General features: G+C 48.4%; 1 protein-coding gene across 1 annotated transcript in view; it reads left to right on the top strand.

The window, feature by feature from the left end:
* The first annotated feature begins 594 nt into the window (after window positions 1-594).
* Window positions 595-27,961, top strand: part of LOC139574758 (E3 ubiquitin-protein ligase SH3RF2-like) — a 51,171-nt gene continuing 23,804 nt past the window's right edge. The window contains exons 1-4 of the mRNA XM_071399626.1: window positions 595-761; window positions 1,301-1,775; window positions 3,291-3,653; window positions 25,574-25,669. Coding sequence (XP_071255727.1) covers window positions 1,323-1,775; window positions 3,291-3,653; window positions 25,574-25,669 — 912 coding nt within the window. The 5' untranslated portion in view covers window positions 595-761; window positions 1,301-1,322. The remainder of the gene's footprint in view (window positions 762-1,300; window positions 1,776-3,290; window positions 3,654-25,573; window positions 25,670-27,961) is intronic.

The raw sequence follows: 27,961 nt of genomic DNA, 5'->3' as shown, positions 1-27,961 counted from the left end.
ATTGTCATTTAACTGACGTAAATAAGTTCAAAGAGTTTCCAAGAAAATGCATTAAATGTCAGAGGTTTGAGCCTGAAATATTGCAGTATTTCTTTATTGCCCTGTTATAATACGTAGTTAAACGATGGTAATAGCAGATTTATCTATTTTCAGATTAAATATGTGAAATGTACCTACTACCGCTAGAGGGAGTACATGATACATGATAGAGAGAGACAGCCGGCTCGGACTACAGAGGCAATATCATGACACTTTTTAAATCATTAGCCTGCTGATAGGCCTACTGCTTTCTGCCAGCATCAATTTCTATTGTACAGATACAATCTTCATTATATTTTCACAGTAGTACACATTTTATATTCAGTTAAATCCTCACCAATCACATTGTCACAGCCCGTATATGGGCAGGCCTACTTCAAAATATTACATAAGAAAAATAACTATTACCCTTTTAATAAACTAAAGAAAGATCATGTATGTGACTTGTCTGTATTTTACAGTTTGGCGATTGACGATATAGCCTACTGTGTGGTGATGGTTTGGTTATGGGCTGACTACGTACCTTTCCAGTTTTGATTGTGTACAACCACATATAATGATTTAGTGGTGAAATCACCGCCACCTACCAGTCAAGGGTTAAGGAATGAGACATGTAAACCGATACGAGTGTCTGGCAAGTGCAGTTGCAAAACGTGTTCAGTTTGGACGTGGGAATGTTTGTTAGCATACTTGCCTTTAGAAGAGTGTTTTCGACAAAAGAGGTAGGCAATGTATTGATATTGTGGACAAATGTGTGGTTTGAATTTAAAACATTGCATTGAAACGCGTGTCTGTAAGTCGACAAGGATATTTGTCAATTGTGTGTCTTTCTACTGCGTCAGCCGAAGCGCTAGAGACAGTTCCAGCGTGTAACCAATTTTTTTGCAATTTATTTTCATACGTTTATTGGAAACTACCATATACTGTCAGTAATTTTAACAAGCACGGTACGTTATTCATGACAGCGATTGTATGTTGATGTGCTTTTCGATTGAGTAGACAGGTATGTCGCTTGGTATTGCACTTCCGGTTACCTGAACAGTAGGTCTAACCGCAGGTGACATGACACTTGTGCGCGAGCTGCTCAGCTCAAGAGAAGAAGCAACCGTATTCGATGCGATGTTTACAAATGTAAAATATGATCACTAGCCTGTATTTAATGTAATAACAATACATTACGTAGTATAGAATTGTATACACGGGAGATCTTTTTAAAGGAAAATCTTTATATAACTTATGATTTCCTTATCCTCCTTTCCAGAATGCTGTAATCAGTCTGATGAATGAGAACACATAGCCACACCGAAGCAGAACCCTGCACCCATTCTAAGATGGAGGAGCTGGCTGTGTTGGACTTATTGGAGTGCCCGCTGTGTTTAGAGCGGCTGGATGTTTCAGCCAAGGTCCTGCCTTGCCAGGATACCTCCTGGAAGCCCAGCCTGCATCAACAGGAGACCTCCAGGCCCGGGGCCAAGATTGAGCTCCGCTGCCCAGAGTGTCATACCCTGGTCCAGGCCAGGTCGGCGGAGGAGCTGCCCCCTAACCTCCTGGTTCGGCTCTTGAAGGGGCTCAACCAGGGGTCCATGGGGCCAGGACGGGACAGGAACAAACCGCCTGCCCGATATATGGTATCCTCTGCCAGGGGCAGGGAGGCCCAGCAGCAGCATCAGAAACAACAACAACAGAACCCACAGTCTGATCAGCAGCACAGAGAGAGGCAGCATGGAAAGAATGAGGTGAATAGCCTATAGGGGCTGTGTTATTATGGATCCACTGTCCTTTGAAGTTATGTGAAACTCATCACTCTATGACTAGTGCAGAATGACAGCACCAACCGGTATTCTGTTACTAAACTTTACATTTGGACTGATCTTCAACTAAATGTGTTTTGGTAAAATGTGTTTAAGTGTGCAAAAAGTTGTATGGTTTGTTTAACTTTGTAATCACTGGTTTTTGTTTGACATACATTTTAAAGTGTAAAATAGTGCTCCTACAGGGATTTGATCCATGCTGGTATACAGTAGTGCTCCTACAGGGATTTGATCCATGCTGGTATACAGTAGTGCTCCTACAGGGATTTGATCCATGCTGGTATACAGTAGTGCTCCTACAGTGATTTTTACAGTGCATTTTGATTTATGTTGTAAAGGGTCCAAATATCTGTATCAGATTCACATATATTATTCATTAATTTGATATATTATCTGGCTTGATTTCACCCCCCCCCCCAATGTGAAATACACTGCGTTCAATACACTGCGTTCAATACACTGCGTTCAATACACTGCGTTCAATACACTGCATTCAATGACAAATGTAGCACTGCAAAATAGTACAATGTATTGCATGACATTATAGTAAGAGGCTCCTATCTGAGCAGTTCAATAGAAATAACAGTCAAGCTAAGTTTACTGATCGGTATCATGACTGTTGAAACGCTTCTTCTTTCACCACTTTGTTGTGGACTCCGCTGGCTTCGTTGGAGATCAGAACTGCTGTTCTGAGACTCTCTGTGAATACACTTCCTGACTCCCGGTCCCAGTTTGTCAGACTAGGCTGAGGCACAAATGGCTCCCTGTATTGTACACTACCCTTTGGACCCTGTGCAAGTCTAGCGTCCTGTCCAGGAGGGTGTACGTCAAGCTGCGAAAACAGGAGATTGGCTCATAGGAGCAGGAGCCTTTCAAGACTCCTTACCTACTGTTGACCAGAGCCCTATGCGGTAGTAGTGCACTATATAGGGAATAGGGTGCCATTTGGGAGGCAGAGTAGATCGAGGTCAGAGACTCAGAGTCCTGTGTTACACTTGGCAACGAGACACCGTTTACATCTGACATCATGGGAAAGTAGAAGAAGCACGGCATGGAAACAAAGTTAGGGGCTTCTCGCCCCAAACTGTTCAAACACACAATTTGTTTTTATTTGACTACTTTTATGAATAATTCTGTCATTAAAAATGTCCAATAAGACTCTACAGAACGTCAGGACTATTCAGTTACATTACAGTCCTCGATGGTCACACACAGCACTGCTGGTTTTCTTTATTCCTCTGTAGTTAATAGATCAATGAATCTCAATGAATGTCATCGATTATTAACCAGTGAGTTCAAACACCTCAGTGTCCCAGATTCACACCCTTCCAGAAAGAATACATTCAGCTGTCCTCTAGCTAAGAACAAAATAGACCTGTTCTGCATATACCTCCTGGCAAACGTACAGTAACAAACTCTATTTTCCCATCCTGTGTCCAGTTCATTGCCAGAGCCTTGTACGACCACAGAGAGAACGTCCCAGGAGTGATTGACATGGCGTCTGGTGACATCATCATTCTGAGACAGAAGGTGGATGAGAACTGGTATTATGGAGACACGAACAGCAGTAGTGGGCTGGTCGCTGCCAACATGATACAGATTATTGACCAGCAGCATCAGACTCCACCACAGTGTCAATCCCAAAAACGGTCCCAATCCCAGACCCAGACACAGACCCAGACCCAGACCCAGCCACAATTCCAGTCTCAGCCTTTAGCCCTCTGCAAAGCCCTGTACGACTTTGACTCCAAAGAGATGGACGTGAATCTGGATGACTGCAAGGACTGTCTCACCTTCCACAAGGTACGTCTCTCTTTTCTCTTTAACTGTATATACTACTACAGGGCCAGGCTTGAATTACTTTGATGTATTGGAGACCCACAGGCTGTTACCCCTGGAGACCCACAGGCTGTTACCCCTGGAGACCCACAGGCTGTTACCCCTGGAGACCCACAGGCTGTTACCCCTGGAGACCCACAGGCTGTTACTCCTGGAGACCCACAGGCTGTTACTCCTGGAGACCCACAGGCTGTTACCCCTGGAGACCCACAGGCTGTTACCCCTGGAGACCCACAGGCTGTTACCCCCGGAGACCCACAGGCTGTTACTCCTGGAGACCCACAGGCTGTTACCCCTGGAGACCCACAGGCTGTTACCCCTGGAGACCCACAGGCTGTTACCCCCGGAGACCCACAGGCTGTTACTCCCGGAGACCCACAGGCTGTTACTCCCGGAGACCCACAGGCTGTTACTCCTGGAGACCCACAGGCTGTTACCCCTGGAGACCCACAGGCTGTTACCCCTGGAGACCCACAGGCTGTTACCCCTGGAGACCCACAGGCTGTTACCCCTGGAGACCCACAGGCTGTTACCCCTGGAGACCCACAGGCTGTTACCCCCGGAGACCCACAGGCTGTTACTCCTGGAGACCCACAGGCTGTTACCCCTGGAGACCCACAGGCTGTTACCCCCGGAGACCCACAGGCTGTTACTCCTGGAGACCCACAGGCTGTTACCCCTGGAGACCCACAGGCTGTTACCCCTGGAGACCCACAGGCTGTTACCCCTGGAGACTGGAGACCCACAGGCTGTTACTCCTGGAGACCCACAGGCTGTTACCCCCGGAGACCCACAGGCTGTTACTCCTGGAGACCCACAGGCTGTTACCCCTGGAGACCCACAGGCTGTTACCCCTGGAGACCCACAGGCTGTTACCCCCGGAGACCCACAGGCTGTTACTACTGGAGACCCACATGCTGTTACCCCTGGAGACCCACAGGCTGTTACCCCTGGAGACCCACAGGCTGTTACCCCTGGAGACCCACAGGCTGTTACCCCTGGAGACCCACAGGCTGTTACCCCTGGAGACCCACAGGCTGTTACTCCTGGAGACCCACAGGCTGTTACCCCTGGAGACCCACAGGCTGTTACCCCTGGAGACCCACAGGCTGTTACCCCTGGAGACCCACAGGCTGTTACCCCTGGAGACCCACAGGCTGTTACCCCTGGAGACTGGAGACCCACAGGCTGTTACTACTGGAGACCCACAGGCTGTTACCCCTGGAGACCCACAGGCTGTTACTACTGGAGACCCACAGGCTGTTACCCCTGGAGACCCACAGGCTGTTACCCCTGGAGACCCACAGGCTGTTACCCCTGGAGACTGGAGACCCACAGGCTGTTACCCCTGGAGACCCACAGGCTGTTACCCCTGGAGACCCACAGGCTGTTACCCCTGGAGACCCACAGGCTGTTACTCCTGGAGACTGGAGACCCACAGGCTGTTACCCCTGGAGACCCTCAGGCTGTTACCCCTGGAGACTGGAGACCCACAGGCTGTTACCCCTGGAGACTGGAGACCCACAGGCTGTTACCCCTGGAGACCCACAGGCTGTTACCCCTGGAGACTGGAGACCCACAGGCTGTTACCCCTGGAGACTGGAGACCCACAGGCTGTTACCCCTGGAGACCCACAGGCTGTTACTACTGGAGACCCACAGGCTGTTACCCCTGGAGACCCACAGGCTGTTACCCCTGGAGACCCACAGGCTGTTACTCCTGGAGACCCACAGGCTGTTACTCCTGGAGACCCACAGGCTGTTACCCCTGGAGACCCACAGGCTGTTACCCCTGGAGACCCACAGGCTGTTACCCCTGGAGACTGGAGACCCACAGGCTGTAACTCCTGGAGACCCACAGGCTGTTACTCCTGGAGACCCACAGGCTGTTACCACTGGAGACCCACAGGCTGTTACCCCTGGAGACTGGAGACCCACAGGCTGTTACCCCTGGAGACCCACAGGCTGTTACTCCTGGAGACCCACAGGCTGTTACTCCTGGAGACCCACAGGCTGTTACTCCTGGAGACCCACAGGCTGTTACCCCTGGAGACCCACAGGCTGTTACCCCTGGAGACTGGAGACCCACAGGCTGTTACCCCTGGAGACCCACAGGCTGTTACCCCTGGAGACCCACAGGCTGTTACTCCTGGAGACCCACAGGCTGTTACCCCTGGAGACTGGAGACCCACAGGCTGTTACCCCTGGAGACCCACAGGCTGTTACTACTGGAGACCCACAGGCTGTTACTCCTGGAGACCCACAGGCTGTTACCCCTGGAGACCCACAGGCTGTTACCCCTGGAGACCCACAGGCTGTTACTCCTGGAGACCCACAGGCTGTTACTCCTGGAGACCCACAGGCTGTTACCCCTGGAGACTGGAGACCCACAGGCTGTTACCCCTGGAGACCCACAGGCTGTTACTCCTGGAGACCCACAGGCTGTTACTCCTGGAGACCCACAGACTGTTACCCCTGGAGACTGGAGACCCACAGGCTGTTACCCCTGGAGACCCACAGGCTGTTACTCCTGGAGACCCACAGGCTGTTACTCCTGGAGACCCACAGGCTGTTACCCCTGGAGACCCACAGGCTGTTACTCCTGGAGACCCACAGGCTGTTACCCCTGGAGACCCACAGGCTGTTACCCCTGGAGACTGGAGACCCACAGGCTGTTACTCCTGGAGACCCACAGGCTGTTACTCCTGGAGACCCACAGGCTGTTACCCCTGGAGACCCACAGGCTGTTACCCCTGGAGACTGGAGACCCACAGGCTGTTACCCCTGGAGACCCACAGGCTGTTACCCCTGGAGACCCACAGGCTGTTACTCCTGGAGACCCACAGGCTGTTACCCCTGGAGACCCACAGGCTGTTACTCCTGGAGACTGGAGACCCACAGGCTGTTACTCCTGGAGACCCACAGGCTGTTACTCCTGGAGACCCACAGGCTGTTACCCCTGGAGACCCACAGGCTGTTACCCCTGGAGACCCACAGGCTGTTACTCCTGGAGACCCACAGGCTGTTACCCCTGGAGACCCACAGGCTGTTACTCCTGGAGACCCACAGGCTGTTACATCTGGAGACCCACAGGCTGTTACCCCTGGAGACCCGCAGGCTGTTACCCCTGGAGACCCACAGGCTGTTACCCCTGGAGACCCACAGGCTGTTACCCCTGGAGACCCACAGGCTGTTACCCCTGGAGACCCACAGGCTGTTACCCCTGGAGACCCACAGGCTGTTACCCCTGGAGACCCACAGGCTGTTACCCCTGGAGACCCACAGGCTGTTACTCCTGGAGACCCACAGGCTGTTACCCCTGGAGACCCACAGGCTGTTACCCCTGGAGACCCGCAGGCTGTTACTCCTGGAGACCCACAGGCTGTTACCCCTGGAGACCCACAGGCTGTTACCCCTGGAGACCCACAGGCTGTTACCCCTGGAGACCCACAGGCTGTTACCCCTGGAGACCCACAGGCTGTTACTCCTGGAGACCCACAGGCTGTTACCCCTGGAGACCCACAGGCTGTTACCCCTGGAGACCCACAGGCTGTTACTCCTGGAGACCCACAGGCTGTTACTCCTGGAGACCCACAGGCTGTTACCCCTGGAGACTGGAGACCCACAGGCTGTTACCCCTGGAGACTGGAGACCCACAGGCTGTTACCCCTGGAGACCCACAGGCTGTTACCCCTGGAGACTGGAGACCCACAGGCTGTTACTCCTGGAGACCCACAGGCTGTTACTCCTGGAGACCCGCAGGCTGTTACTCCTGGAGACTGGAGACCCACAGGCTGTTACTCCTGGAGACTGGAGACCCACAGGCTGTTACCCCTGGAGACTGGAGACCCACAGGCTGTTACTCCTGGAGACCCACAGGCTGTTACTCCTGGAGACCCACAGGCTGTTACTCCTGGAGACTGGAGACCCACAGGCTGTTACCCCCGGAGACCCACAGGCTGTTACCCCCGGAGACCCACAGGCTGTTACTCCTGGAGACCCACAGGCTGTTACCCCTGGAGACCCACAGGCTGTTACTCCTGGAGACCCACAGGCTGTTACCCCTGGAGACCCACATGCTGTTACCCCTGGAGACCCACAGGCTGTTACCCCTGGAGACCCACAGGCTGTTACTCCTGGAGACCCACAGGCTGTTACTCCTGGAGACCCACAGGCTGTTACCCCTGGAGACCCACAGGCTGTTACCCCTGGAGACCCACAGGCTGTTACTCCTGGAGACCCACAGGCTGTTACTCCTGGAGACCCACAGGCTGTTACCCCTGGAGACCCACAGGCTGTTACTCCTGGAGACCCACAGGCTGTTACCCCTGGAGACCCACAGGCTGTTACCCCTGGAGACCCACAGGCTGTTACCACTGGAGACCCGCAGGCTGTTACCCCTGGAGACCCGCAGGCTGTTACTCCTGGAGACCCGCAGGCTGTTACCACTGGAGACCCGCAGGCTGTTACCACTGGAGACCCGCAGGCTGTTACCCCTGGAGACCCACAGGCTGTTACCACTGGAGACCCGCAGGCTGTTACCCCTGGAGACCCGCAGGCTGTTACTCCTGGAGACCCGCAGGCTGTTACCCCTGGAGACCCGCAGGCTGTTACTCCTGGAGACCCGCAGGCTGTTACCCCTGGAGACCCGCAGGCTGTTACCCCTGGAGACCCACAGGCTGTTACCCCTGGAGACCCGCAGGCTGTTACTCCTGGAGACCCGCAGGCTGTTACCCCTGGAGACCCGCAGGCTGTTACCCCTGGAGACCCACAGGCTGTTACCCCTGGAGACCCGCAGGCTGTTACCCCTGGAGACCCACAGGCTGTTACCCCTGGAGACCCACAGGCTGTTACCCCTGGAGACCCACAGGCTGTTACCCCTGGAGACCCACAGGCTGTTACTCCTGGAGACCCACAGGCTGTTACTCCTGGAGACCCACAGGCTGTTACTCCTGGAGACCCACAGGCTGTTACCCCTGGAGACCCACAGGCTGTTACCCCTGGAGACCCACAGGCTGTTACTCCTGGAGACCCACAGGCTGTTACTCCTGGAGACCCACAGGCTGTTACTCCTGGAGACTGGAGACCCACAGGCTGTTACCCCTGGAGACCCACAGGCTGTTACCCCTGGAGACCCACAGGCTGTTACTCCTGGAGACCCACAGGCTGTTACTCCTGGAGACTGGAGACCCACAGGCTGTAACTCCTGGAGACCCACAGGCTGTTACTCCTGGAGACTGGAGACCCACAGGCTGTTACCCCTGGAGACCCACAGGCTGTTACCCCTGGAGACCCACAGGCTGTTACCCCTGGAGACCCACAGACTGTTACTCCTGGAGACCCACAGGCTGTTACTCCTGGAGACCCACAGACTGTTACTCCTGGAGACCCACAGGCTGTTACTCCTGGAGACCCACAGGCTGTTACCCCTGGAGACCCACAGGCTGTTACCCCTGGAGACCCACAGGCTGTTACCCCTGGAGACCCACAGGCTGTTACCCCTGGAGACCCACAGGCTGTTACCCCTGGAGACCCACAGGCTGTTACCCCTGGAGACCCACAGGCTGTTACCCCTGGAGACCCACAGGCTGTTACCCCTGGAGACCCACAGGCTGTTACTCCAGCCAAGTTGATGTTGTTCTCCAGGTCTCCTCAAATTATAAATATACCGTATTTTATACCATCTATTGCATCTTGCCTATGCCACTCGGTCATTGCTCATCCATATATGTATATGTACAGTTGAAGTCAGAAGTTTACATACACTTAGGTTGGAGTCATTAAAACTAATTTTTCAACCAACCACTCCACTACAGGAGTCTTTCTTGTTGCCAAAACTATAGTTTGTTAAGTCGGTTAGGACATCTAATTTGTGCATGACAAGTAATTTTTCCAACAATTGTTTACAGACAGATTATTTCACTTAATCACAATTCCAGTGGGTCAGAAGTTTACATACACTAAGTTGACTGTGCCTAGAAACAGCTTGGAAAATTCCAGAAAATGATGTCATGGCTTTAGAAGCTTCTGATAGACTAATTGACATCATTTGTGTGGGCGGAACTGAAAAAGCGTGTGCGAGTAAGGAGGCCTACAAACCTGACCCAGTTACATGAGCTCTGTCAGGAGGAATGGGCCAAAATTCACCCGACGTATTGTGGGAAGCTTGTGGAAGGCTACCTGAAACGTTTGACCCAAGTTACACAATTTAAAGGCAATGCTACCAAATACTAATTGAGTGTATGTAAACTTCTGACCCACTGGGAATGTGATAAAAGAAATAAAAGCTGAAATAAATCATTCTCTCTACTATTGTTCTGACATTTCACATTCTTAAAATAAAGTGGTGATCCTAACTGACCTAAAACAGGGAATTTTTACTTGGATTAAGTGTCAGGAATTGTGAAAAACTGAGTTTAAATGTATTTGGCTATGGTGTATGTAAACTTCTGACTTCAACTGTATATATTATTTTTCCATCCCTTTACTTATATTTGTGTGTATTAGGTAGTTGTTGTGGAATTGTTAGATTACTTGATAGATATTGTTGCGCTGTCGGAACTAGAAGGACAAGCATTTCGCTACACTCGCAATAACATCTGCTAACCATGTGTGTATTGGGGCGGCAGATAGCCTAGTGGTTAGAGCATTGGACTTGTAACCGAAAGGTTGCAAGATCGAATCCCCAAGCTGACAAGGTAAAAATATGTCTTTCTGCAAGGCAGTTAACCCACTGTTCCTAGGCCGTCATTGAAAATAACAATTTGTTCTTAACTGACTTGCCTAATTAAATAAAGGTCAAATAAAAATTATAAGTATTTGGATTGATGATAAAACTGTCTTTTAAAACACACGTTGAAAAACGAATGAATTAAGATCGGTTTCCTCTATAGAAATAAATCCTGCCTTACTTTTGTCACATACACATGGTTAGCAGATGTTAATGGTCACATACACATGGTTAGCAGATGTTAATGGTCACATACACATGGTTAGCAGATGTTAATGGTCACATACACATGGTTAGCAGATGTTAATGGTCACATACACATGGTTAGCAGATGTTAATGGTCACATACACATGGTTAGCAGATGTTAATGGTCACATACACATGGTTAGCAGATGTTAATGGTCACATACACATGGTTAGCAGATGTTAATGGTCACATACACATGGTTAGCAGATGTTAATGGTCACATACACATGGTTAGCAGATGTTAATGGTCACATACACACGGTTAGCAGATGTTAATGGTCACATACACACGGTTAGCAGATGTTAATGGTCACATACACACGGTTAGCAGATGTTAATGGTCACATACACACGGTTAGCAGATGTTAATGGTCACATACACACGGTTAGCAGATGTTAATGGTCACATACACACGGTTAGCAGATGTTAATGGTCACATACACACGGTTAGCAGATGTTAATGGTCACATACACACGGTTAGCAGATGTTAATGGTCACATACACACGGTTAGCAGATGTTAATGGTCACATACACACGGTTAGCAGATGTTAATGGTCACATACACATGGTTAGCAGATGTTAATGGTCACATACACATGGTTAGCAGATGTTAATGGTCACATACACATGGTTAGCAGATGTTAATGGTCACATACACATGGTTAGCAGATGTTAATGGTCACATACACATGGTTAGCAGATGTTAATGGTCACATACACATGGTTAGCAGATGTTAATGGTCACATACACATGGTTAGCAGATGTTAATGGTCACATACACATGGTTAGCAGATGTTAATGGTCACATACACATGGTTAGCAGATGTTAATGGTCACATACACATGGTTAGCATATGTTAATGGTCACATACACATGGTTAGCAGATGTTAATGGTCACATACACATGGTTAGCAGATGTTAATGGTCACATACACATGGTTAGCAGATGTTAATGGTCACATACACATGGTTAGCAGATGTTAATGGTCACATACACATGGTTAGCAGATGTTAATGGTCACATACACATGGTTAGCAGATGTTAATGGTCACATACACATGGTTATCAGATGTTAATTGTCACATACACATGGTTAGCAGATGTTAATGGTCACATACACATGGTTAGCAGATGTTAATGGTCACATACACATGGTTAGCAGATGTTATTTGTCACATACACATGGTTAGCAGATGTTAATGGTCACATACACATGGTTAGCAGATGTTAATGGTCACATACACATGGTTAGCAGATGTTAATGGGCACATGCAGATGTTAATGGGCACATACACATGGTTAGCAGATGTTAATGGGCACATACACATGGTTAGCAGATGTTAATGGGCACATACACATGGTTAGCAGATGTTAATGGGCACATACACATGGTTAGCAGATGTTAATGGGCACATACACATGGTTAGCAGATGTTAATGGGCACATACACATGGTTAGCAGATGTTAATGGTCACATACACATGGTTAGCAGATGTTAATGGTCACATACACATGGTTAGCAGATGTTAATGGTCACATACACATGGTTAGCAGATGTTAATGGTCACATACACATGGTTAGCAGATGTTAATGGTCACATACACATGGTTAGCAGATGTTAATGGTCACATACACATGGTTAGCATATGTTAATGGTCACATACACATGGTTAGCAGATGTTAATGGTCACATACACATGGTTAGCAGATGTTAATGGTCACATACACATGGTTAGCAGATGTTAATGGTCACATACACATGGTTAGCAGATGTTAATGGTCACATACACATGGTTAGCAGATGTTAATGGTCACATACACATGGTTAGCAGATGTTAATGGTCACATACACATGGTTATCAGATGTTAATTGTCACATACACATGGTTAGCAGATGTTAATGGTCACATACACATGGTTAGCAGATGTTAATGGTCACATACACATGGTTAGCAGATGTTATTTGTCACATACACATGGTTAGCAGATGTTAATGGTCACATACACATGGTTAGCAGATGTTAATGGTCACATACACATGGTTAGCAGATGTTAATGGGCACATGCAGATGTTAATGGGCACATACACATGGTTAGCAGATGTTAATGGGCACATACACATGGTTAGCAGATGTTAATGGGCACATACACATGGTTAGCAGATGTTAATGGGCACATACACATGGTTAGCAGATGTTAATGGGCACATACACATGGTTAGCAGATGTTAATGGGCACATACACATGGTTAGCAGATGTTAATGGTCACATACACATGGTTAGCAGATGTTAATGGTCACATACACATGGTTAGCAGATGTTAATGGTCACATACACATGGTTAGCAGATGTTAATGGTCACATACACATGGTTAGCAGATGTTAATGGTCACATACACATGGTTAGCAGATGTTAATGGTCACATACACATGGTTAGCAGATGTTAATGGTCACATACACATGGTTAGCAGATGTTAATGGTCACATACACATGGTTAGCAGATGTTAATGGTCACATACACATGGTTAGCATATGTTAATGGTCACATACACATGGTTAGCATATGTTAATGGTCACATACACATGGTTAGCAGATGTTAATGGTCACATACACATGGTTAGCAGATGTTAATGGTCACATACACATGGTTAGCAGATGTTAATGGTCACATACACATGGTTAGCAGATGTTAATGGTCACATACACATGGTTAGCAGATGTTAATGGTCACATACACATGGTTAGCAGATGTTAATGGTCACATACACATGGTTAGCAGATGTTAATGGTCACATACACATGGTTATCAGATGTTAATGGTCACATACACATGGTTAGCAGATGTTAATGGTCACATACACATGGTTATCAGATGTTAATGGTCACATACACATGGTTATCAGATGTTAATTGTCACATACACATGGTTAGCAGATGTTAATGGTCACATACACATGGTTAGCAGATGTTAATGGTCACATACACATGGTTAGCAGATGTTATTTGTCACATACACATGGTTAGCAGATGTTAATGCGAGTGTAGCGAAATGCTTGTGCTTCTAGTTCCGACCATGCAGTAATATCTAACAAGTAATATAACCTAACAATTTCACAACAACTACCTTATACACACAAGTGTAAAGGAATGAATACGAATATGTACATAAAAATATATGAATTAGTGATGCCAAACGGCATAGGCAAGATGCAGTAGATGGTATAGAGTACAGTATATACATATGAGATAAGTAATGTAGGGTATGAAAACATTATATAAAGTGGCATTGTTTAAAGTAGCTAGTGATACATTACATCAAGATGGCAAGATGCAGTAGATGGTATAGAGTACAGTATATACGTATGAGATCAAGCATCGCTCCTCCCAGTACTTGACTATAGTGATTTAATCTACATGGATGCAATAGCCTCTGGTTTAAAACCTTTAGATTCAGTCTATCACTCAGCCTTGTGTTTTATCACTGGAGACAATTTTTGTACACATCATTGCCTTTTATATAGTTCTGTTGGCTGGGAGTCTCTGACTACCAGAAGGGCCCAACATTGGCTGCTATTTGTTTATAGAAAGCAGTTCTCCAGGAACTCCCATACCTCCTCACTTCTTTATTGGAAACCCAGACACCATCAGACTCTCAAGACTGGTTGGTTCTAGAGCCGGGGTCTCCGACCTCTTCTAGCATGACGCGAGCTACTGTTTCTGATAATTGTTTTATAGAGATATCAAATAGGCCCATTCTTCTCTTCTCCTCTACCCTGCAATTCTTCCCCGGGTCCTTCGTGTACAAGAGAAAGTAGTGCACTGTCTTTTCTGTCAAATGTAAAAATAATTAAAAAAAAGAAAAAAAGTAAAATAATGGTTAACAACCCTAAGGTCCCATAAAATTATCTTTCTTATTTTCCTGATTTCTGTTTTCTGTTTTATTGTTCCGGGTATTTTTTTCCTTCAGTTTTTAACTCAATATTACAATTATTCCCAGAGAAACAACGGAAATGGATGAGTCCATTTTGAGGTTTGGAAAAAAACACATTTGAGATTTTTTGTGTGTAATTGCCCTTTAAATGTGCATTTAGGAAGAGAGGAATGTTTTGGTCAAGCGATGTTTCTGTTAGGCCCACTACTTCAGCACATGCCATGGCAGAGTTTGCAAAACAATCGCCACCCAATTCATACAAATAATCATGAAATCTTTCTATCAGGAAAGCCTACATTGCAGTTAACATTTAATTGAGAAGATTATTGGGGAACGTCTTTATGTATACCAACAAGACGGTTATCATTAGCCTACTAGCATCGCTAACTGGCTACATACGGAGGGATAGACAAACGGGCGCACCAAAGACAGACAGAGACAATGTTAAAATGATTAGGCAGATATTGTGTTAGGTTTGGCTTTTTAAACCAGTGGGTGGGATGTCATTGTGGCTTTGACTGGATAGTAGGCAGTACTTTACAGTATGTTTATGACAGTTAAAGAGGACCTTTGACTGGATAGAAGCCAGTACTTTACAGTATGTTTATGACAGTTAAAGAGGAACGTTGACTGGATAGTAGCCAGTACTTTACAGTATGTTTATGACAGTTAAAGAGGACCTTTGACTGGATAGAAGCCAGTACTTTACAGTATGTTTATGACAGTTAAAGAGGAACGTTGACTGGATAGTAGCCAGTACTTTACAGTATGTTTATGACAGTTAAAGATGGCGCAAATGAAAGAAATGCATGTACTTTCTGAATTGTTTGGGGAGCTGCTCATAGTTGGGCTGCAAGCTACTAGTAGCTCACGATCTACCTGTTGGAGAACCCTGATCTAGAGGTTTATCGGGTTTCCACAGAGTCTGGGAAGATCGTGTTTAGTTATTGTGCACCTAGCGTATGGATTGACCTGCAGGCCACTTTAAGGCGTAACTCTCTGGCCTGGAGGGGTCAGTTTGAGGTGTAACTCTCTGGTCTGGAAGGGTCAGTTTGAGGTGTAACTCTCTGGTCTGGAGGGGTCAGTTTGAGGTGTAACTCTCTGGTCTGGAGGGGTCAGTTTGAGGTGTAACTCTCTGGTCTGGAGGGGTCAGTTTGAGGTGTAACTCTCTGGTCTGGAAGGGTCAGTTTGAGGTGTAACTCTCTGGTCTGGAAGGGTCAGTTTGAGGTGTAACTCTCTGGTCTGGAAGGGTTAGTTTGAGGTGTAACTCTCTGGTCTGGAAGTGTAACGATTGTTCTCCTCCTCGTCTGAGGAGGAGCAGGGATCGGACCAAAATGCAGCTTGTGTGGAATACATGATGAATTTATTTAAACAAGACGAACACGAAGCACACTTGATAAATTACAAAATAACAAAACGACATAGACCGACCTGAACATGAGAACTTACAAAACACGAAGAACGCACGAACAGGAACAGACTAGACAAACGAAACAGTCCCGTGTGGTACATACACAGACACGGAAGACAAACACCCACAAACAAACGGTGTGAACAGCCTACCTTAATATGGTTCTCAATCAGAGGAAACGTAAAACACCTGCCCCTGATTGAGAACCATATCAGGCTAATTAACAATGAACCTAAACAAGAAACAAATAACATAGACTGCCCACCCAGCTCACGTCCTGACCAACTAAACAAAGCTAAACAAAGGAAAATAAGGTCAGGAACGTGACAGTACCCCCCCCAAGATGCGGACTCCAGCCGCAAAACTGAACCTATAGGGGAGGGCCTGGGTGGGCATCTGTCCACGGTGGCGGCTCTGGCTCTGGACGTTTTCCCCACCTCACCATAGTCAATCCCCGCTTCCGTAGCCTCCTCCCAATGGCCACCCTCCAAATTAATCCACCTGGATTAAGGGATGGCTCTGGCTTGTCATGGCTGGCTGACGGTTCTGGCTGGTCATGGCTGGCTGACGGCTCTGGCTGGTCATGGCTGGCTGACGGCTCTGGCTGGTCATGGCTGGCGGACGGCTCTGGCTGCTCCTGTCTGGCGGACGGCTCTCGCTGCTCCTGTCTGGCGGACGGCTCTGGCTGCTCCTGTCTGGCGGACGGCTCTGGCTGCTCCTGTCTGGCGGACGGCTCTGGCTGCTCCTGTCTGGCGGACGGCTCTGGCTGCTCCTGTCTGGCGGACGGCTCTGGCGGCTCCTGTCTGGCGGACGGCTCTGGCGGCTCCTGTCTGGCGGGCGGTTCTGGCGGCTCGGGACAGACGGGCGGTTCAGACGACGCTGGGCAGACGGATAGCACAGGCGGCTCTGGGCAGACGGGCAGTGCAGGCGGCTCTGGGCAGACGGGCAGTGCAGGCGGCTCTGGGCAGACGGGCAGTGCAGGCGGCACTGGGCAGATGGGCAGTACAGGCGGCACTGGGCAGACGGGCACACCTGTAGGGAGGAGACGGAGAGACAGCCTGGTGCGTGGGGCTGCCACAGGACCCACCAGGCTGGAGAGACCTACAGGAGGCTTGATGTTAAGAGGAGGCACCTGAAGGACCGGGCTGTGGGGGAGCACTGGAGCTCTGGTGCGCAGCCTTGGCACCACTCCCCCAGGCTGGAATACTACTCCAGCCCGGACCCTCCAGAGTGCAGGCACAGGTTGAACCGGGCTGTGGATGAGCACTGGAGATCTAGTGCCTACTACGTGCACCTCTCCCTTAGGCTCCACTCCCACATTTGCCCGGTACGAGCGGAGCGTAGGCATAGAACGCACTGCACCCTCCCAGCATGCCGGAGACACAGCACGCAGAGCCGGCGCAGGATACCCTGGACCGAAACTGCGTACCGGAGACCAGACGCGCTGAGCAGGCACAATACGCCCCGGCTGGATGCCCACACTCACATGACACTTTCGGGGGGCTGCCCTATAGCGCACCGGGCTATGGGCACGCACTGGCGACACCGTGCGCTTAACTGCATAACACGGTGCCTGACCAGTAACGCGTTGCTTATGATAAGCACGAGGAGTGCGCTCAGGTCTGTTACCTGGCTTAGCCACACTCCCAAAAATTCTGGGGCTGCCTCTCGTACCTGTCGCGCTGCCGTGCTGCCTCCTCATATCGCCGCCGCTCAGCTTTCGCTTCCTCCAGCTCAGCTTTGGGGCGGCGATATTCCCCAGCCTGTGCCCAGGGTCCTTCTCCGTTCAAAATCTCCTCCCATGTCCAGGAGTCCTGGGATTTCTGCCGCTGCTTTCTCCCACGCTGCTTGGTCCTTGGTTGGTGGGTGATTCTGTAACGATTGTTCTCCTCCTCGTCTGAGGAGGAGCAGGGATCGGACCAAAACGCAGCTTGTGTGGAATAGATGATGAATTTATTTAAACAAGACGAACACGAAGCACACTTGATAAATTACAAAATAACAAAACGACGTAGACCGACCTGAACATGAGAACTTACAAAACACGAAGAACGCACGAACAGGAACAGACTAAACAAACGAAACAGTCCCGTGTGGTACATACACTGACACGGAAGACAATCACCCACAAACAAACGGTGTGAACAGCCTACCTTAATATGGTTCTCAATCAGAGGAAACGTAAAACACCTGCCCCTGATTGAGAACCATATAAGGCTAATTAACAATGAACCTAAACAAGAAACAAATAACATAGACTGCCCACCCAGCTCACGTCCTGACCAACTAAACAAAGCTAAACAAAGGAAAATAAGGTCAGGAACGTGACAGGAAGGGTCAGTTTGAGGTGTAACTCTCTGGTCTGGAGGGGTCAGTTTGAGGTGTAACTCTCTGGTCTGGAGGGGTCAGTTTGAGGTGTAACTCTCTGGTCTGGAGGGGTCAGTTTGAGGTGTAACTCTGGTCTGGAGGGGTCAGTTTGAGGTGTAACTCTCTGGTCTGGAGGGGTCAGTTTGAGGTGTAACTCTGGTCTGGAAGGGTCAGTTTGAGGTGTAACTCTGGTCTGGAGGGGTCAGTTTGAGGTGTAACTCTCTGGTCTGGAGGGGTCAGTTTGAGGTGTAACTCTCTGGTCTTGAGGGGTCAGTTTGAGGTGTAACTCTCTGGTCAGGAAGGGTCAGTTTGAGGTGTAACTCTGGTCTGGAGGGGTCAGTTTGAGGTGTAACTCTCTGGTCTGGAAGGGTCAGTTTGAGGTGTAACTCTGGTCTGGAAGGGTCAGTTTGAGGTGTAACTCTCTGGTCTGGAAGGGTCAGTTTGAGGTGTAACTCTCTGGTCTGGAAGGGTCAGTTTGAGGTGTAACTTTCTGGTCTGGAGGGGTCAGTTTGAGGTGTAACTCTCTGGTCTGGAGGGGTCAGTTTGAGGTGTAACTCTCTGGTCTGGAGGGGTCAGTTTGAGGTGTAACTCTCTGGTCTGGAAGGGTCAGTTTGAGGTGTAACTCTGGTCTGGAGGGGTCAGTTTGAGGTGTAACTCTCTGGTCTGGAGGGGTCAGTTTGAGGTGTAACTCTCTGGTCTGGAGGGGTCAGTTTGAGGTGTAACTCTCTGGTCTGGAAGGGTCAATTTGAGGTGTAACTTTGGTCTGGAAGGGTCAGTTTGAGGTGTAACTCTCTGGTCTGGAAGGGTCAGTTTGAGGTGTAACTCTCTGGTCTGGAGGGGTCAGTTTGAGGTGTAACTCTCTGGTCTGGAAGGGTCAGTTTGAGGTGTAACTCTGGTCTGGAAGGGTCAGTTTGAGGTGTAACTCTCTGGTCTGGAGGGGTCAGTTTGAGGTCTAACTCTCTGGTCTGGAGGGGTCAGTTTGAGGTGTAACTCTCTGGTCTGGAAGGGTCAGTTTGAGGTGTAACTCTCTGGTCTGGAGGGGTCAGTTTGAGGTGTAACTCTCTGGTCTGGAGGGGTCAGTTTGAGGTGTAACTCTCTGGTCTGGAAGGGTCAGTTTGAGGTGTAACTCTGGTCTGGAGGGGTCAGTTTGAGGTGTAACTCTCTGGTCTGGAAGGGTCAGTTTGAGGTGTAACTCTGGTCTGGAAGGGTCAGTTTGAGGTGTAACTCTGGTCTGGAAGGGTCAGTTTGAGGTGTAACTCTCTGGTCTGGAGGGGTCAGTTTGAGGTGTAACTCTGGTCTGGAGGGGTCAGTTTGAGGTGTAACTCTCTGGTCTGGAGGGGTCAGTTTGAGGTGTAACTCTGGTCTGGAAGGGTCAGTTTGAGGTGTAACTCTGGTCTGGAAGGGTCAGTTTGAGGTGTAACTCTGGTCTGGAAGGGTCAGTTTGAGGTGTAACTCTGGTCTGGAGGGGTCAGTTTGAGGTGTAACTTTCTGGTCTGGAGGGGTCAGTTTGAGGTGTAACTCTCTGGTCTGGAGGGGTCAGTTTGAGGTGTAACTCTCTGGTCTGGAGGGGTCAGTTTGAGGTGTAACTCTCTGGTCTGGAAGGGTCAGTTTGAGGTGTAACTCTGGTCTGGAGGGGTCAGTTTGAGGTGTAACTCTCTGGTCTGGAGGGGTCAGTTTGAGGTGTAACTCTCTGGTCTGGAGGGGTCAGTTTGAGGTGTAACTCTCTGGTCTGGAAGGGTCAATTTGAGGTGTAACTTTGGTCTGGAAGGGTCAATTTGAGGTGTAACTTTGGTCTGGAAGGGTCAGTTTGAGGTGTAACTCTCTGGTCTGGAGGGGTCAGTTTGAGGTGTAACTCTGGTCTGGAAGGGTCAGTTTGAGGTGTAACTCTCTGGTCTGGAAGGGTCAGTTTGAGGTGTAACTCTGGTCTGGAAGGGTCAGTTTGAGGTGTAACTCTCTGGTCTGGAGGGGTCAGTTTGAGGTCTAACTCTCTGGTCTGGAGGGGTCAGTTTGAGGTGTAACTCTCTGGTCTGGAAGGGTCAGTTTGAGGTGTAACTCTCTGGTCTGGAGGGGTCATTTTGAGGTGTAACTCTCTGGTCTGGAGGGGTCAGTTTGAGGTGTAACTCTCTGGTCTGGAAGGGTCAGTTTGAGGTGTAACTCTGGTCTGGAGGGGTCAGTTTGAGGTGTAACTCTCTGGTCTGGAAGGGTCAGTTTGAGGTGTAACTCTGGTCTGGAAGGGTCAGTTTGAGGTGTAACTCTGGTCTGGAAGGGTCAGTTTGAGGTGTAACTTTGGTCTGGAGGGGTCAGTTTGAGGTGTAACTCTGGTCTGGAGGGGTCAGTTTGAGGTGTAACTCTCTGGTCTGGAAGGGTCAGTTTGAGGTGTAACTCTGGTCTGGAAGGGTCAGTTTGAGGTGTAACTCTCTGGTCTGGAGGGGTCAGTTTGAGGTCTAACTCTCTGGTCTGGAGGGGTCAGTTTGAGGTGTAACTCTCTGGTCTGGAAGGGTCAGTTTGAGGTGTAACTCTCTGGTCTGGAGGGGTCAGTTTGAGGTGTAACTCTCTGGTCTGGAGGGGTCAGTTTGAGGTGTAACTCTCTGGTCTGGAAGGGTCAGTTTGAGGTGTAACTCTGGTCTGGAGGGGTCAGTTTGAGGTGTAACTCTCTGGTCTGGAAGGGTCAGTTTGAGGTGTAACTCTGGTCTGGAAGGGTCAGTTTGAGGTGTAACTCTGGTCTGGAAGGGTCAGTTTGAGGTGTAACTCTCTGGTCTGGAGGGGTCAGTTTGAGGTGTAACTCTGGTCTGGAGGGGTCAGTTTGAGGTGTAACTCTCTGGTCTGGAGGGGTCAGTTTGAGGTGTAACTCTGGTCTGGAAGGGTCAGTTTGAGGTGTAACTCTGGTCTGGAAGGGTCAGTTTGAGGTGTAACTCTGGTCTGGAAGGGTCAGTTTGAGGTGTAACTCTGGTCTGGAGGGGTCAGTTTGAGGTGTAACTTTCTGGTCTGGAGGGGTCAGTTTGAGGTGTAACTCTCTGGTCTGGAGGGGTCAGTTTGAGGTGTAACTCTCTGGTCTGGAGGGGTCAGTTTGAGGTGTAACTCTCTGGTCTGGAAGGGTCAGTTTGAGGTGTAACTCTGGTCTGGAGGGGTCAGTTTGAGGTGTAACTCTCTGGTCTGGAGGGGTCAGTTTGAGGTGTAACTCTCTGGTCTGGAGGGGTCAGTTTGAGGTGTAACTCTCTGGTCTGGAAGGGTCAATTTGAGGTGTAACTTTGGTCTGGAAGGGTCAATTTGAGGTGTAACTTTGGTCTGGAAGGGTCAGTTTGAGGTGTAACTCTCTGGTCTGGAGGGGTCAGTTTGAGGTGTAACTCTGGTCTGGAAGGGTCAGTTTGAGGTGTAACTCTCTGGTCTGGAAGGGTCAGTTTGAGGTGTAACTCTGGTCTGGAAGGGTCAGTTTGAGGTGTAACTCTCTGGTCTGGAGGGGTCAGTTTGAGGTCTAACTCTCTGGTCTGGAGGGGTCAGTTTGAGGTGTAACTCTCTGGTCTGGAAGGGTCAGTTTGAGGTGTAACTCTCTGGTCTGGAGGGGTCATTTTGAGGTGTAACTCTCTGGTCTGGAGGGGTCAGTTTGAGGTGTAACTCTCTGGTCTGGAAGGGTCAGTTTGAGGTGTAACTCTGGTCTGGAGGGGTCAGTTTGAGGTGTAACTCTCTGGTCTGGAAGGGTCAGTTTGAGGTGTAACTCTGGTCTGGAAGGGTCAGTTTGAGGTGTAACTCTGGTCTGGAAGGGTCAGTTTGAGGTGTAACTTTGGTCTGGAGGGGTCAGTTTGAGGTGTAACTCTGGTCTGGAGGGGTCAGTTTGAGTTGTAACTCTCTGGTCTGGAGGGGTCAGTTTGAGGTGTAACTCTGGTCTGGAAGGGTCAGTTTGAGGTGTAACTCTGGTCTGGAAGGGTCAGTTTGAGGTGTAACTCTGGTCTGGAAGGGTCAGTTTGAGGTGTAACTCTGGTCTGGAGGGGTCAGTTTGAGGTGTAACTCTGGTCTGGAGGGGTCAGTTGCGGACTTTGAGGAGAAATGTTGTATAGGAGAACTGCACTTGTTTTGATGTGTAATTTTGTCTGTCGCTTTTGAATTTGATTTGTTGCCATGTGTAATTGTAAATGTATAGTGTTGTATTGAGGCTGATCATGTAGATGTATTGTTCCCAGGGGCCCCTTGTAAATGAGTCCCTGGTCTCAAGTGGTTTCCCCTTGTTAAATAAAGCTAAAAAGAAATATAGGACTACACCTGCTTTTTAAAGGGAACTAATCATCCAGACCGTGATTCATTTAGTCAGATGTGTTCGTACTGGCCATGCACACCCTGTGGGTCACCACATTGAGAGGCCTGTCCTGACAGAGTAGTCTCAAGCATGTGAATACTTTACTTTCTTTCTCAGAGAGTGTGTCGTTCTTATTTAAATTAGGTGTGGGGGGATTTCTTTGATTTGACCAGTTGATTATTAGTTAACAGATCATTGTGTATAAACCCACCATACCCTGGTGTTCTGTACCCATCATAAGCCTGTAGTTAGTAGATTCATGAAATAACATACATCAACACTTCTACTTCAAAATTACTTATTTCAGATCTCAAATTTTCTTTCTGCACTTCTTTTAAAGGCTCTGAGAGAAACAATAGAAACGTATAAACCCACTAGCTCTTTATGTCTCTATCTTTCTCCCTCTCGCTCTCTCTCTTTCTTTCTTTCTTTCTGGCTCCCAGAGACCTCTGATGCAGTGTTTCTTACTGTGAAGGAGGGAGGATTAGAGAGGAAGGACTTATATAAGGGTCTTAGTACGCTCTCATTCACACTCTGCATTAAGGAACACATTCTAGCAATGCTTCTTTGGAAAGCAGATGGTTACAAAGAATTTTGAAAACAAATCCTATTTTGATCAACTCCCATATCTACTGGGTGAAATACCACAGTGTGTCATCACAGCAGCACGATTTGTGACCTGTTGCCACAAGTAAACGGCAAGCAGTGAAGAACAAACACCATTGTAAATACAACCCATATTTATGTTTATTTATTTTCCCTTTTGTACATCATTACGACACTGTATATAGACATAATATGACATTTAAAATATCTTCATTCTTTTGGAACTTGTGTGAGCGTAATATTTACTGATAACTTTTCTAATTGTTTATTTCACATTTGTTTATCTATTTCACTTGCTTTGGCAATGTTAACACATACAGTTGAAGTCGGAAGTTTACATACACCTTAGCCAAATATATTTAAACTCAGTTTTTCACAATTCCTGACATTTAATCCTAGTAAAAATTCCCTGTCTTAGGTCAGTTAGGATCACCACTTTATTTTAAGAATGTGAAATGTCAGAATAATAGTAGAGAGAATTATTTATTTCAGCTTTTAATTCTTTCATCACATTCCCAGTGGGTCAGAAGTTTACGTACACTCAATTAGTATTTGGTAGGATTGCCTTCAAATTGTTTAACTTGGGTCAAACGTTTTGGGTAGCCTTCCACAAGCTTCCCACAATACGTTGGGTGAATTTTGGCCCATTCCTCCTGACAGAGCTGGTGTAAGTGAGTCAGGTTTGTAGGCCTCCTTGCTCGCACACGCTTTTTCAGTTCTGCCCCACATTTTCTATAGGATTGAGGTCAGGGCTTTGTGATGGCCACTCCAATACCTTGACTTTGTTGTCCTTAAGCCATTTTGCCACAACTTTGGAAGTATGCTTGGGGTCATTGTCCATTTGGAAGACCGATTTTGTGATTTAACTTTCTGACTGCAGTTTAACTTCCTGACTGATGTCTTGAGATGTTGCTTCAATATATCCACATAATTTTCCTGCCTCATGATGCCATCTATTTTGTGAAGTGCACCAGTCCCTCCTGCAGTAAAGCACCCCCACAACATGATGCTGCCACCCCCGTGCTTTTGCAAACCGTAGTCTGGCTTTTTGATGGCGGTTTTGGAGCAGTGGCTTCTTCCTTGCTGAGCGGCCATTCAGGTTATGTCGATATAGGACTCGTTTTACTGTGGATATAGATACTTTTGTACCTGTTTCCTCCAGCATCTTCACAAGGTCCTTTGCTGTTGTTCTGGGATTGATTTGCAGTTTTCGCACCAAAGTACGTTCATCTTTAGTAGACAGAACGTGTCTTCTTCCTGAGCGGTATGACAGCTGTGTGGTCCCATGGTGTTTATACTTGCGTACTATTGTTTGTACAGATGAGCGTGGTACCTTCAGGCATTTGGAAATTGCTCCCAAGGATGAACCAGACTTGTGGAGGTCTACAATTTTTGTAGTCTTGGCTGATTTCTTTAGATTTTCCCATGATGTCAAGGAAAGAGACACTGAGTTTGAGGGTAGGCCTTGAAATACATCCACAGGTACACCTCCAATTGACTCAAATTATGTCAATTAGCCTATCAGAAACTTCTAAAGCCATGACATCATTTTCTGGAATTTTCCAAGCTGTTTCAAGGCACAAGTAAACTTAGTGTATGTAAACTTCTTACCCACTGGAATTGTGATACAGTGAATTAAAAGTGAAATAATCTGTCTGTAAACAATTGTTGGAAAATTGACTTGTGTCATGCACAAAGTTGATGCCCTAACCAACTTGCCAAAACTATAGTTTGTTAAAAATACATTTGTGGAGTGGTTGAAAAACGAGTTTTATTGACTCCAACCTAAGTGTATGTAAACTTCTGACTTCAACTGTATTTCCCATGCCAATAAAGCCCCTTGAATTGAATTAAATTGAGAGAGGCGCTGTTCGGAGAGGGAGAGAGAGAGAGAGAGAGACTTTACGTAGAGGGGAACAGGATAGAGCGAGAGAGAGAGGGGCTGTACGTAGAGGGGAACAAGAGAGAGAGAAAGGGGCTGTACGTAGAGGGGAACAGGAGAGGGAGAGAGAGGGGCTGTACGTAGAGAGGGACAGGAGAGGCCTACAGACATAGTGGATGCCAGATTGTGTTAAAGGGAGGAGGGATTGAGTGGGGAGCTCCTCTGAGTGGTTCCTTCTGCAGGCGTAGCACTCTCTCTATTCTAAACACGTTACATGTGCTGCCTCTTACTCACCCAGTCTCTCTCTCTCTCTCTCCCTCTCCCTCTCTCCCTCTCTCTCTCCCTCTCCCTCTCTCTCTCTCTCTCTCTCTCTCTCTCTCCCTCTCTCCCTCACTCTAATCCTGCATTCCAGGGAGACGTCCTCACGGTCATCAGACGAGCAGATGAAAACTGGATTGAAGGAAAGCTGGGAGACAAAGTTGGCATTTTTCCTCTCCATTTCACGGAGGTTAGTCCTCTTTATTCCATCTATCCATCTATCGTATAGTGGGAATACCATACTGTTAGATATGATCAACGTTGTGATACCTCCCCTCTCAGGACCCTATGCATTGGTATCTTGTAATAGAGGTTGATACTGGCTCAGTGCTCAGTGCTGAGGCAGTACTTTGATTCCTCTGAAATCTCTCTTCTTTGATTCATACCTAAATGTCAGGCCTCCTGCCTTCTGAATTGCAGTGTACTGAGGCGAATAGAGCTAATCCTACTCTCCCTGCTGAGTCTGGCCCAAATCCCTATAAAGTGCACTACTTTTGCCCAGGGCCCTCTTCTATTTCCTCATTTCCTATCTGCCACTCTCTTTTCTATTTTTACCCTTCCACTCTTCTGTCTTCTCTCCTCTCCGACCTTCCACTCTTCTGTCTTCTCCTCTCTGACCTTCCACTCTTCTGTCTCCTCCTCTCCTGTCTACCACTCTTCTGTCTTCTCCTCTCCTCTCTGACCTTCCACTCTTCTGTCTTCTCCTCCCCGACCTTCAACTCTTCTGTCTTCTCATCTCTGACCTTCCACTCGTCTGTCTTCTCCTCTCCTCTCTGACCTTCCACTCTTCTGTCTTCTGCTCTCCGACCTTCCACTCTTCTGTCTCCTCCTCTCTGACCTTCCACTCTTCTGTCTTCTCCTATCTGACCTTCCGCTCTTCTGTCTTCTCCTCTCCTCTCTGACCTTCCACTCTTCTGTCTTCTCCTCTCCTCTCTGACCTTCCACTCTTCTGTCTTCTCCTCTCCGACCTTCCACTCTTCTGTCTTCTCCTCTCTGACCTTCCAATCTTCTGTCTTCTCCTATCTGACCTTCCGCTCTTCTGTCTTCTCATCTCCTCTCTGACCTTCCACTCTTCTGTCTTCTCCTCTCCTGTCTACCACTCTTCTGTCTTCTCCTCTCCGACCTTCCACTCTTCTGTCTTCTCCTCTCTGACCTTCCACTCTTCTGTCTTCTCCTCTCTGACCTTCCACTCTTCTGTCTTCTCCTCTCCTGTCTACCACTCTTCTGTCTTCGCCTCTCCTCTCTGACCTTCCACTCTTCTGTCTTCTCTGACCTTCCACTCTTCTGTCTTCTCCTCTCCTGTCTACCACTCTTCTGTCTTCTCTTCTCCGACCTTCCACTCTTCTGTCTTCTCCTCTCCTCTCTGACCTTCCACTCTTCTGTCTTCTCCTCTCTGACCTTCCACTCTTCTGTCTTCTCCTCTCTGACCTTCCACTCTTCTGTCTTCTCCTCTCCTCTCCGACCTTCCACTCTTCTGTCTTCTCCTCTCCTCTCCGACCTTCCACTCTTCTGTCTTCTCCTCTCTGACCTTCCACTCTTCTGTCTTCTCCTCTCTGACCTTCCACTCTTCTGTCTTCTCCTCTCCTCTCTGACCTTCCACTCTTCTGTCTTCTCCTCTCCTGTCTACCACTCTTCTGTCTTCTCCTCTCCGACCTTCCACTCTTCTGTCTTCTCCTCTCCTCTCTGACCTTCCACTCTTCTGTCTTCTCCTCTCCTCTCTGACCTTCCACTCTTCTGTCTTCTCTCTGACCTTCCACTCTTCTGTCTCCTCCTCTCCTGTCTACCACTCTTCTGTCTCCTCCTCTCCTCTCTGACCTTCCACTCTTCTGTCTTCTCCTCTCCGACCTTCCACTCTTCTGTCTTCTCCTCTCCTGTCTACCACGATTCTGTCTCCTCCTCTCCTGTCTACCACTCTTCTGTCTCCTCCTCTCTGACCTTCCACTCTTCTGTCTTCTCCTCTCCGACCTTCCACTCTTCTGTCTCCTCCTCTCCTGTCTACCACTCTTCTGTCTTCTCCTCTCTGACCTTCCACTCTTCTGTCTCCTCCTCTCCTGTCTACCACTCTTCTGTCTCCTCCTCTCCTGTCTACCACGATTCTGTCTCCTCCTCTCCTGTCTACCACTCTTCTGTCTCCTCCTCTCTGACCTTCCACTCTTCTGTCTTCTCCTCTCCGACCTTCCACTCTTCTGTCTCCTCCTCTCCTGTCTACCACTCTTCTGTCTCCTCCTCTCCTGTCTACCACGATTCTGTCTTCTCCTCTCTGACCTTCCACTCTTCTGTCTTCTCCTCTCTGACCTTCCACTCTTCTGTCGCCTCCTCTCCTGTCTACCACTCTTCTGTCTCCTCCTCTCCTCTCTGACCTTCCACTCTTCTGTCTCCTCCTCTCCTGTGTACCACTCTTCTGTCTCCTCCTCTCCTGTCTACCACGATTCTGTCTCCTCCTCTCCTGTCTACCACGATTCTGTCTCCTCCTCTCTGACCT

Source organism: Salvelinus alpinus, chromosome 4 (genome assembly GCF_045679555.1).
Source record: "Salvelinus alpinus chromosome 4, SLU_Salpinus.1, whole genome shotgun sequence".
Lineage (NCBI taxonomy): Eukaryota > Metazoa > Chordata > Actinopteri > Salmoniformes > Salmonidae > Salvelinus > Salvelinus alpinus.
The sequence above is the reverse complement of the archived record's forward strand: the minus strand, read 5'-3'. Positions and strand labels throughout refer to the sequence as shown.